Source organism: Lathyrus oleraceus, chromosome 7 (assembly GCF_024323335.1).
Source record: "Lathyrus oleraceus cultivar Zhongwan6 chromosome 7, CAAS_Psat_ZW6_1.0, whole genome shotgun sequence".
NCBI classification, from domain to species: Eukaryota; Viridiplantae; Streptophyta; class Magnoliopsida; order Fabales; family Fabaceae; genus Lathyrus; species Lathyrus oleraceus.
In genome coordinates, this window is record NC_066585.1 from 103,525,383 (window position 1) to 103,538,335 (window position 12,953).

Genomic DNA, 12,953 nt, shown 5'->3' on the forward strand with positions numbered 1-12,953 from the left:
AGCAAATATATGAGTGAGCCAAGGGTGTCACACATGAAGGCTGCAAGAAGAATCCCGAGATACTTAAAAGGATCGACAAACAAAGGAATTTTATTTCGACGAGACTCTGAAAGCAAGTAAGCTACGGTTACTTGTTATTCAGACGCTGATTTGTGTGGAGATAAGGAAGATTGAATAAGCACTACTGGATATTTTTTTCAAGTGTTTGGTGCCTCAATCTCATGTTGCTCGAGAAAGAAACCTGTGGTGGAATTATCATCGTGTGAGGCTGAATATATAACATGATCATATGCTACGTGTCAAGCAATTTGGATCAGATCTTTGCTGGAAGAGATCGAGGTCGAAGTGAAGAAATCTCTAGTACTGTAGATCGACAATAAGTCAACCATAAAGCTTGCGAAGAATCCAATTTTGCATAGAAGAAGTAAGCACATAGAAGCTAGATTTCACTTCTTAATGAAGAAGGTGAATCGAGGTGAACTTGAAGTAAAACATTGCTCAAGTGAAGCACAATTGACCGACATTTTCACCAAACGATTGAAGATCGACATGTTCCTAACGTTGAGAAAGAAATTAGGAATAATTCATATCAACAATGATTAGTGTGTTTCGACAACTTGGACTATAGGGGTATGTTGAGATATTACATATAATCCAAGTTGAGTTGTGTGACTCAAGCCCAAAGCTAATTAGAGTTCCGGCTTTGTTACTTAGTTTGTTATTTCACTTAGTAGTCAAGTCACTTAGGTGTGTATAAATAGACACATTGTAATTCAGTTTTATCATTCATTCAATTCAATAATACAATCTTTATTTTATTATTCTCTCTTTCTCTCCTCACTAAAAGTTCCTCAAGCACTAACATATATATGATAGACTGTTAAAAGTGTTCCCTTATATATGATAGACGGTTAAAAGTATTCCTATTTGATTCGACATGTATCGTAGAGAGTCATCCGATCAGATCTGACATTGAATAATGAATCTTTAGTTTAAATCTAGTGTGAGACCCTTTTAGTGATTTTCCAGTTGATCGTTGGTCTTCTTATAATAATACTTTGAGTTGGGCCTTGTAATTGAGTTTGTATTTTAGTTTTGGTCGGCCCGGAGAAAAATCTCTCTACAAATTGAACTAAAAAAAATATTTCAAAGTTTATTTTAACAATTAAACATTGATTAATTTGGATGGTTGGTTTAGAAACTTCGGTTATCCTCTATGTCCCCCAGCTTCCGTTTTAGGCCATATCACTTTATTTTGTACTATTGGGCTAACATGCTTTGATCGGATGTTAAGATGTTTAGTTGGTTTCTACCTAAGAAATTGACTCTAGCACAGAAATTTATTCTAAGCTAAAGCTATTTTGTAGTTGGTATAAGCATAACCCAAAAACGATTTAGAATCAAATTATCTAAGAGAATGATTTTATTTCATAATTAAACTATATTTTACAAAATAGTACATTTGATTAAAATCAATTTTCGGTTAATTAGTTAAACACACACTTTATTTTTGAAGTGCTAACTAAAGGTGTTGAAAATGGATACAATTCTCTAACATTGCTTTTATGGCCAATAATAGTACTAACAAGGAGAACATTATGAGTTGTCACTTTACGCGTAAAAATGCTTTTGAATCCCCGCATTTATGGAGCATATAGTATATTTATTTATTGTACGTTAATAATAAATGCCCCATTCACCATAAGAAGAAAAAAAATGAAAGGTCAAAGTAATTAATTAATTATCACCTTGACCTGAAAAAGAAAATACTAAGTTCTTGATGAACATTATGATCTCTCTCATGATCAATCAAATGAAAAGATTCACATTCAGAAGATCCACCACCAACTCTCTTAAAGCTACCTCTCAGATACATAACTTCATCATCTTCTTCTCTGCACTTCATTACTCCAGTTCCAACATCAACCGAACTCATCAAACTAAGAACTTCAAAATCAGTATTTGAAGCCTTTCTTTTAACAGCATAACCAACCTTTTTTCCATTACAGTACATAGTCCAAAATGGCGTCGACAACAGCGGCGAAGATCTTCCGTTGTCGTCGCTACTCTCTAGCGCGATTCTCAGTGTTCCTCCTCGCATTTCTCTAGCTAGAGTACTCGTTGGTACTGCTAGCTCTAAGAGGAGAATCGGTGTTGTGGAGTTTGAGTTTGGTTGAATACAGAAACTTATTTTTCCTTTGCGGTATCCAAATATTGTGCCTGTGATTGTGGTGGATGTTGTGAGTGAAGAAGTATAGTTGGAGTGTTGGTGAATTTTGTTTGATATTGAATCTTGATCTTCAAGAATGGTGGAACGGTTGCAAGTTGGGATTAATAGTTGCATGAGAGAACGTAACAGTCTCCATGATCTGACTTGTTTGTGGCAGTCCACTGTTGTAACGCTAGTGGCCATATTGTTGGTACTCGTACTTGCTAGTTCCACCCATTGGAATGGTTGTGTCTAGCTATTTATAGTATTGTGTATACTTTAGGGTTTGATTTAATTAAATAAATAAGGGAATTCTTGTATATCCACCTCAAAAAGAGTTGTTTAGAGTTATCATAAGTAAATAAATGCATTGAAAATTTCTAAAATTTAAAGATACAATTAATATTCATTAAGTCTCTTAATTTAATTTAATATTCTGCTTTAATCTTTTAATTAAAAAATATTATAACTTAGTCCTTTAATCCTATCGGGTCATTTCCGTCCATTTTTGAAAAAAAAACTTTATATTTTAGTGGACGTGGCTACAAATATGAGTCATCATATATAATACACGGTTTAAACTGCAAGAGTTTCGTTTTTTGAATTTAAAAAGTGTATCAGTATTTAACTACATATGATGATTCAGATTTGTACCAATAGTCTTGATGTCATGCCACGTCATCAGAATTTAACTTTTTTTTTTACTAGAAATTGACGGAAATAATCAAATAGGATAACATAAGTAAAGTTAAGGGACTAATTTATAATGTTTTTTTAATTAAGGGATTAAATCGGAACATCAAATTAAATTCAAAGACTATATGTATTAAGTCAAATTTAAACCATTAAATAAAAAATTAAATGTCATTAATTGATTAGTGGAATGTATAACACCCAACTTTTTGTGATGGGTAGAAAAATTATCCCCAATAAAAAAATATTGTAAATATAGATGATACATACAAAGAAATTTGTTGATTGATGTGATTTTATATTAGTAAAAACAAATTGTGTTTGTTTTTTTACAAGTAAAATGGTATTAATTCAAAAAAATATACTGAGTGAGAGGATAAGAGATACTTCAACCTATTCCATAAAACAAGTACAATAAATGTTTGTTCACTAAATCATACTATTCACTAGATCATGCTTTCTCTATCTCATCATATATGTAGCTTTTTTAAAAAAAAATCATATTTTTTAAAATAATGATTAATTCTGTTGATTTCAATGATAAAACTAATGTCATTTATCTCAATGATAAAATTAGTGTCATTTATTTCAATGATAAAACTAGTGTCATTTATTAAAATAGACTATTAAAAATAGGTAGTGGAGTAATTACATAATTTAAAATATAATAAATAAAGATAAATTAGTGAAAAGAAATAATAAATATCACATTGGTATTCTAAAGGGACAAATAATTTGAGACAAATAAAAATATAAAAGATGTCACCCTATTGTGAGATATAAAGTAATCCTTAAGACATAAATTAACATACATTTTGTTGGAAATCTAAAGAGAAAAAGTTATTCTCTTAATTTTTTCCCATTTGCTCCTCGAAATGAATGTTTCTCCATTAAACAAAATCAAATTTTAAGTATTCTACATTCCACACCACCCAACAATCATAGAGATGATCAAATAAAGAGTCTTTCATTGTCGAAATTTCAAACATTTAAAACAAAATACACAATTGAGTGAAAAAGGTATCGATTAAAATACCTCTTTTTATAGAGTCTCATTTGTGGGTAGTTTGTCTTGGAGAAGTCTTCAACCAAAGATACTAATTTTCGATGGGATTTTGCATTTCCAAACAATATTTAGAGTTTTCAAAGAATTTGCTTCACCGAAGTATGACGATGGTTCTCCATGAGAGATGTATAAAATAATTTAACATTTAAACTTCAAACTTTGTTGGATATCCAAATCCTCGTGTCAAAGACCATTTATATTGTGGAAGCATAAGATAACAAAGTTTGAAGGTGATTTAATTCTTCTCCATCATGTTGTACTTCTCTAGAAACCTACGAGATATGACATTGCCATGATTCGTTGATGAAATCGACCACATTTGAAACACAATCATTTTTCTTAATTGTAAAAGAAAAAAAAGGTTAAGAAAAATATCCTTTAATGTTATCCATCCTAATCACATATCCTTCCAAAATAAGATTTGATCTTTGCTACCTAATTTGGCTTTGGTGTTTTTGTTGAACCGATTCGTACTAGCTTGTCGCTCTTCTCTTACGTTCATGATATCTCTCCATCAAATGGAATATTTATTAGTGCAACATGTAGCATCGCTCGTACCTAAAGTGATGATAGGTTGACATATCTAAATGATAAAAGTTCGAACCATTGTTCATTCACATCATTTAAAAATTCCATTTCCACTTCCCTAGTAAATCCATATTGAAATAAGCTATAATTTTTTACGTCAAGTCCACCTTTCTATGCAAAGAGGAAAACATTCTCCCACTTCATCCAACACACATTCAAACCCTCTGAACCTCCATACCATAAGAATTTTATTTAAATTTGGATCAGCTTATTAACAATCTTTGTATGGGGCCTTGAAGAAGGAAAAAAGATAGAAAGATAGAACGATAAACTACTAAACACCAAACTTATCAGTATAATTCTTCCCCGGGTTGAGAGGTGTCAAACTTTCGAAGATGAGAGTCTATTTTTAACATTCATTAGTATAAATAATACATTTTATGACAAAACTTTCACCTCACCCAACCAACAGCCGAGGTGTAAATCATATGCGCACCATATTTCAATTTTAAAACAAAATACTACCTATTCTCCCAGTTATGTTGGCAACTATAGGGAGATGTTATAATCAACTCGCATTCGAATCTTAACAACTGCATTTAAGCATATTATTTATTTATTTATGACTAATTCCCTCAGTTCATTTGTGAAACGAGGGGAAAGGTTTTGATCAACCTCATTTGATTCCCAGCAACATCATTTTAGCATATTTTATTTTATTTCATTTTATTTATGACCTATTCTCTCGATTCTTCTAGTCGAGAGGAAAAATCTTTGTCGTCTATTTATAAAGTAACAACGTTCAAGACATTATCAACTCATCAATCCACATGAAACTTAAGTGGTCCACTTGAAACTTACACCAACCAATATATTTAAACGTAAATCATCGATTTATCTTGAAGGGAGAGTGCAAAGTCTTGAAAACACACTGATAATGAAAGCCTTACATGAGGTAAAACTCATTCTCTATGATGGATTGCAGAGTACATAAATATCTTAAGGTTGGTTCCTTAATATATATACTCTCTTGTAATTTATAAAATTATTATTTTAATTGATGCTTGTTAAAATTGTTTGATGTTAGTTAGGAAAGCATGAGTGTAACTTAGAAATGTTTGTTGTTATATTGTTATTGTTGTTGTTATTATTGTTGTTAGAAATATTAAAACTCAACAACAACTACATTCATGTTTTATCCTAACAACATTAAACCTTTTTTAACAAGCATGTATTGAAGAAAATAATTTTAGCAATAAACATTACAAGACAAGAGGAAACAACTTTGATCAAAACATTTATCCATTCTTGCAATCCATCATGGAGAATAGTTTTGTACTGTTGCTTTCACCTTTCTGGAAAACCAACCTATGGTAAAGTTATTTATTTCCCACCTCTGTTGAAAAATGAACTGAGGGGGAAATGGGAACTTTCCATTACATCCTTCATTACCTTATCCACACCAACCTAGGCAAAAGCCTTATTTCAATTGTAGTTAAAAAACCTATTTTGTAGTAGTGATTCTCCATTATTGGATCCCAAGCAGCGCATCTTCTTGTGTTAACACCAATCAAATTAATTCTCAATAAATTCACCTTCAAACTCAATATCAGTCCAAAGCTTCTTAGCGTTATTTTGAGGACCACAAATCTTCCCCAGTTCCATGAGCTAGAAAGACTGTGTCGTCTAAAAATTGTAAGATTTTGTACTGAAGTGTTTTTTGAACTTTGTATTCGTTGAGTCCCCCTTACTTTGTTTCTCTATTAGTTAGTGTTGCAAGGTCTTCTGCTATAATGAAAAATATAAAGGGTGCAAGAGCACCCCTTTGACGAAGACCTTTTCTCACTCTAAATCTTATATAGACTTCAATTAACAAGAACGAACATTAAGTTGTTACAAATGCATTCTTTCATCAAAGTTATCCAAGTGTTTTGGAATCTCATCTTACTCATCATATTCATAAGGAAATTACAATTAATTCAAAACCGTGCAGGAGACTTTCATCTCGCACGGCTCCTAAGTGATAAAAGAAAGAAGAAGATTGTTTCTTCTTTTAGTATTTCCTTCCTCGCGTATGTATAAGACCGAATCCATTCGATTTGGACTTTTCAAAAGGATTAGTAATCCTGAACTTTTCGAGGAATCCTTCATCAGTGGTTGTGAATGACGTATTTTTCTCAATCTTTATGACTTGCTCCTACGGAAGGGACCTAGGTCGAAAAGATTGAGAAATGGAACCATCTGATTTAATTCGTTCTCAATAGCCACGAGATGATCATCTTAGGGTGATTCTTTTGTTGACGGATGCTCCTATTATACTCGTAGTCTCTGAAGGATGAGAACCAACTATGTAGGATCTACATCGACAATTCAAGTATTGTATACGTCATTAGTCTGATCCTTTGTAGGAACTACTACCCCTAATAACCAACGTGCAAAAAGAATCTGTTTATCATTCATAAAGGGATTCGTTGTTCCTGATATGCCTTTTCAAAACAACTTTCAACAATAGACATTTATCCTTTCTTATTCTCTCTAAATAAAAAATCTTGTTTTCAACCACCACTCCATCCAAAATTTTCCTACCCAGAAGAAAGGATGACTGGCAATGAAAGATTACCTTAGATAAAAATTTATTCAATCTAAATACCAATAGCATAAATAAAATCTTTTAAAGACTTCCAATGAGACAAATTGAGCGAAAATCACCAAGCTCTTGAGAATGAACCTTTTTTGGGATTAGTGACAAAAAGAAAGTCGTAATTGGTTTTGTTAACTTTCCTGCCGTATGAAATTTAGACATAAATATCAATATGCCCTTTTTTATAGGATCCCAATATTCTTTGGAAAAGTTGTTGTTGAGTTTATTTTGGCCCAGGATTTTATTTTTGTCACAACTTGAAATTATGTCCTTGAATTCCTCCTCTGAAAATGGTTTCATCAATAAAAGATTTGTTGATAAAGACATAATACTCTGAGTTATTTCTTACAAAATATACTTTATATAAAAAGACGGAGATAAGGCTTTTTTAATGCCAAAAAATATAGCTCCAAAATTGACACAAGGAAACTCCATTTTGACTTAGTTCGGTTCTACATTTGAGTTTTTCCAAATTTAAAATATGAGAGTGAAATAAAGAAGAGAGACACTTGTTCCCACCCTGAGTTCATCCCCAAACCCACTCCATTTAGATAGAAGTTTGAAATATAGAATATTCTTGATTATGTGATTGTTTGATGATAATTTAAAATATTGGTTTGTATTTTTATTTTTTTGGCTTTGATAATTTGGATTATTTTATTTTGATAATTTAGAATATTAGTTTTAAGGTTAATGTATTAATTTTTTTATTTTCTCTTCATTATTTAAAATAGTTGAAAATATATGTGAAAATTTTCAGAATCATTTTACTTTTTTATTAGCGATGTATGTTTTTGTTTGTTAGGATTCCATACATGTTATGGGTTTGGAGAAATTTACGGGCTTGAGAAAATATATCATTTATATTTTAAAATAAATTGATTCCATTGCAGGGATAGGGAAGAGAGAGGGTATTGCCATTTTGGGACGAGTTTAGAGTTTAATTATTCATCCTCGTCGAAAATCATGAAGGGAATTGAGATTATTAAGGGAATCAGGTTCGAGGACAAATAATGTAAAAGCATCCTCATCCTACCCTATTGTTATGCCTAAAGTCTATCTTGTTGGTCCACTTGCCCCAATAACAATTTAACTTTGTTTATTATATTTTAATATTACTAATATATTTTAGGTTTCCCCCTCCACCCCCACAACATGATTTTTATTTAGGTCGGATGTGGCGAACCCATAAGTTATAACCTCGAGGTAATAGAATCAAAACACGACTCTAATATTATAAATAAAATCTTCAATTTAATTTTAAATAGTCTTATGGACCTCTGAATTTTTCAATTTTTAACTTTTTCAATAAAATCATTATGTTAAGTCATTTTTAAGTTTTTGGAAGAACTCTTCTGAAAACTTTAGAATAAAAATGAACCAAATACACTACGCCAAATAAGGGAAAAGAGGGCGCTTATTTTGGCCTATAACAGCGCTTTTAAGCGCCCTCTAAAGTGGCGCTGGCATAGGTGAAGACAACGCTTTGTTTTCCTGGAGAAAGCGCTGTCTAAAGTGGCCCTTTAAGGGCCACATTATAGTGCGCTTTCAGAAAAAAGCGCCCTCTGGAGTGGTCCATAAAGGGACACCTTAGAGGGCGCTTTCTGGAAAAAGCGCCCTCTAAAGTTGTCAATGTAAAGTGTTTAGAGGGCGCTTTCTGGAAAAAGCGCCCTCTAAAGTTGTCAATGTAAAGTGTTTAGAGGGCGCTTTCTGGACAAAGCGCCCTCTAAAGTTGTCAATGTAAAATGTTTAGAGGGCGCTTCCTACAGAAAGCGCCCTCTAAAGTGTTAAGCGCCCTCTAAAGTTGTCAATGTAAAGTGTTTAGAGGGCGCTTTCTGGACAAAGCGCCCTCTAAAGTTGTCAATGTAAAATGTTTAGAGGGCGCTTCCTACAGAAAGCGCCCTCTAAAGTGTTAGTTATTTTAAAAAAAATTGTTTGAAAAACAGTGGATATTTAATTGGTAACCTGTTCGCATGCTGCAAAAGTGTAAAATTCATATTGATTTCATCCTTTAATCCAATGTTATACACCATTAATCCATTGATATATACAACATGAATCCATTTATATACAACATTAATCCTCCATATATACAACATAATATATGATTCTTTGATCAACAATATACAACAACATATTCATGATTTAGTAAAAGTACAACAACAATATACAACATATATACAACAACAACATACAACAACAACATTCCATACATATATGTACAACAATATACAACCTAGCTATATGATTCTTTGATCAACAATGAATTGACACAATTCATCCTTCATTTCATCCAAATGAGCTCTTGAGTAAGATTTGTATTCCTCAAAGTACTACAATTAAGAGAATAAAACATATTCATGATTTAGTAACAAATTAGATGAAATATCCGATAATATTAAAATAAACCCTAAGTTATTATTCCATACCATTTTTGGGATGTCTATACGATTCAACGCAATGATATCTCTCATAAATCTCAATACAAAAAATCCGCAATCGACCGAATTATTTTGCTGAGGACACTACACAGAAAAACAAACAATATATATATAGTTAATTTCTTACAAACACTATTATAAGCAAAAAAACAAACACTATTATAAGCAAAAATAAGATACTTAATATATACCTGAACTCTGATCCAGGTAATGTCCTTCCTATTGCGATAATTCTTTTTCGATCTAAATTTTATTATTGTCCTAACAAAATAAAAACGTATATTGAGATCAATCTGACAGACATAATTAAATATACAAATACACACGAATATTTAGGGGAATTTCACTTACGCGTCAACCGTCTTCTTCATACTCGGATATTTACTCCAATCACCCGATAACGAATCGAGATAATACACTATTAGTCTCGAAAGATCCATAGCAACCAACACCCAGTGACCACTGTAAAATAAAACAAAAATTTAGATGAATGAAAATTTTCTACGTAAAAGATATACATAGATTAGAATGAAATTATTAGAAAGAAAATCTAACCCGTTGCCAGAATTAAACGGTAAAAAATACAAACTGGGTGTAGTATTATCGCCGACCGCCATGAATCTATCGACTAGATCATTCTTTACGGATGTTGGATTTTTCGTTATTAACGTTGCGTTGATACGGGAAGCAGCAATAAAATTGAAACGGTTACACAATTCAGTTCCCCGCAGCAATGTTACATACATATACCTTAAATAGAAACATAATAAACATTAGACTACTCATTGAAATGTGTAAATAAATTGTTCAACTAAGTAAATTATAGATTGATCGGAGTACCATATGTATGTATGAATGACAGCGATGCCCAATTCGTCGTGTTCAAAAAGTTGTTGCATGTCCTCCTTTACAATTATTTCAAAATGAGCAGCTCCGAAAACACCTTCATCAAAATCTATACTACGAATGGCCCCGTGCATAATATCGGACTCATTCACCATTTTCTCAAGACGCATCATAATTTGAGATTTTGTCCCGGACGTCGTTGGAGGAATATCGTTACCAGCTTTTTTCAACTTTCGACCGGGAACCTAAAAATTCATATAAATTAAATCATGACTTTTTGTGATGCAACAAAATCGTTGCGTATATAATTCAATAGGTATATATATTTGTACCTCTTTTAGAGATGCAACCGACTCGATGCGTCTTGAAATCCCTTTACCAGCTTTATGCGTGGGTCTTGTAGGAGTCTAACATTACCATGTAATAAGGATTGATTAAATATCATAATTGTAGCTGAATTGAAATGTGAATACTAAAGATTCATAATCATTTAGAACATATATACCTCGGCATCTGGGAAAATTAGATCTGACGGCCATCCAACAAAGGATCCGACTGCTTCTCGCATCAACGTTGTCTCTGAAACAACGTCAGGTAATGGTAGAAGCGCGTCGGTATCTAATACAAGGTCAACCGAAACTTTCATATATCCCACCGGGAGGGGATTATGGTGAAGTAATTCACCCGAAGTGTTGTGCACTTTTCCCTTGCCAACCATGCGATAAGTTGGTGACGATAGATACAGCTGACAAGGTGAAATGCCCTAAACCAATAATAAATGTTATTGTTAACGTGTATATGTGTCAAGTAAAAAAGTGCTATTTTAATTTCATAATAACATATATAATTACCTCGGGAAATTTCGGTTGACAATTGATACTAGCTCGGTCACTAGTATCTTTTGCCTCGGAGGCGCACCTTTCCTCTCTATACCTTGCATTCTCGTTTTGCAGTTGAAGTACTTGTGCCCTTAACTCCGCCAAGGTCTCCATCACCTCTTTGTTGGTAGGATTTTTTGTTTTTGGTTTTTTATAAAATGACGACGGAGTCACACCAAAACCCTTACCCCTCACACGACCGGAATACTCAGGAACATTTAGTACTCGACTAAGTACGCTCCTGCAATCCTGGACCTCGGTTGAAGGTAAGGTTTGGGATAAAGTCTCCTGAAATATTATTAGAGGAGATTAAAAATGAATTATATGTCTAACAAAATTTTCGATATAATTAAAGAAATAATGTTACATATACTTACACATTCGTCATAAACAGTTTGGACCGCTTCAACGACAGCCCCATCCTTCCCAATCCGAGCAGCCTTCCATAATACGTGCTCCGGAAGAGATGTTGCGTCACTTTTCTCCTCGGCTAGCTACACATTGAATTAGATTATAAGATCATCAATTATAACATATTGTGACAATGTATAAGCTCATAGCATTTGAATATACTCACAATTCTTTGTTGTAACCGTGCATATCCCGTACGCCCTTTTTTGTACGGATACGCGGGTTTTGATGCCCTTTTCCGATTTATGTCGCTTACTTCCTGGATAAAAAAGTTTAAGGCATATTAGAACCAAGTAACTTAACAATTGTATAATACCATAATTAATAGACATTACATGGAATTTTTCGTTTCTTCGTTTGGCGACAAAGTTATCCCATTCATCGGCTGAAATAATCTCGGCATACTTCATTGGCCGTTCTGCTTCAACAAATTTTCCTTCCTCATCCTTGAGAAATTTGTTGGACAAAAAGGATCGAAATCCTCGGAGTCTTTTTCCGGCCAATTGAATACAATATTTTTGCCGGCTTTCATCGATGTGAAAGGATCTCTAAAAAACATACACATGGAGTGTGTTATTATAAAGTAATATTATAACAATATATGGTCAACAAATAGTCAACAAAAAAAACATATAACAATATATGGTAAGTACCTGTATCTCCGGCCATATTTTTTCTTTGCCAACCTTCAAGTCCGGACTTCTCCAATTATCACATGTAATCGGAATATGTTGTCGAACAAGGAAACCAATGTAACTTGCCAACATTGAACCGTTAGGCTCAATTAGTTGGTCTTCAACACTCCAATGTACTTCAAATTTTACACCCTTGTCTCTTGCACGAATGATTGACTTCATAACAGTTAATCCTCGTTTGATTTCTTTTTCAACATTGTTACGTGATCCATTCGCGTCATGGGTATCGTCTTGGTTAGCCATTTTATCTGTAATATAGAAATGATTCAATAAGACCCAAGTAAGACAATGATTCAATACGTGAACACATTCATATACCTTCCATTTCTCTCATGTTACAACAATCTAAACTCTTTTTTTTTATCATTATTGAATACAAACTCACACACACCTACTGCATGCAAAAGACCAATGCAAACTTATGGTGTTTGGAACATGAACAAACTTGCATCCATAATCATCAAACTTCCAAGCACAAGCTCAAACACACTTCAAATGATATCAGTTTTCAATCAGAAATAAAAAACTCAGTTTGCCCTAAACAA

General features: G+C 32.9%; 1 protein-coding gene across 1 annotated transcript; it reads right to left on the minus strand.

The window, feature by feature from the left end:
• Positions 1 to 1,642: 1,642 nt before the first annotated feature.
• LOC127106116 (protein MIZU-KUSSEI 1) lies at positions 1,643 to 2,458 on the minus strand. The gene has a single exon (XM_051043408.1). It carries the CDS (start codon positions 2,411 to 2,413, stop codon positions 1,745 to 1,747), a length of 669 nt encoding a protein of 222 aa, XP_050899365.1. The 5' UTR covers positions 2,414 to 2,458; the 3' UTR covers positions 1,643 to 1,744.
• Between the last annotated feature and the right edge of the window lie 10,495 nt (positions 2,459 to 12,953).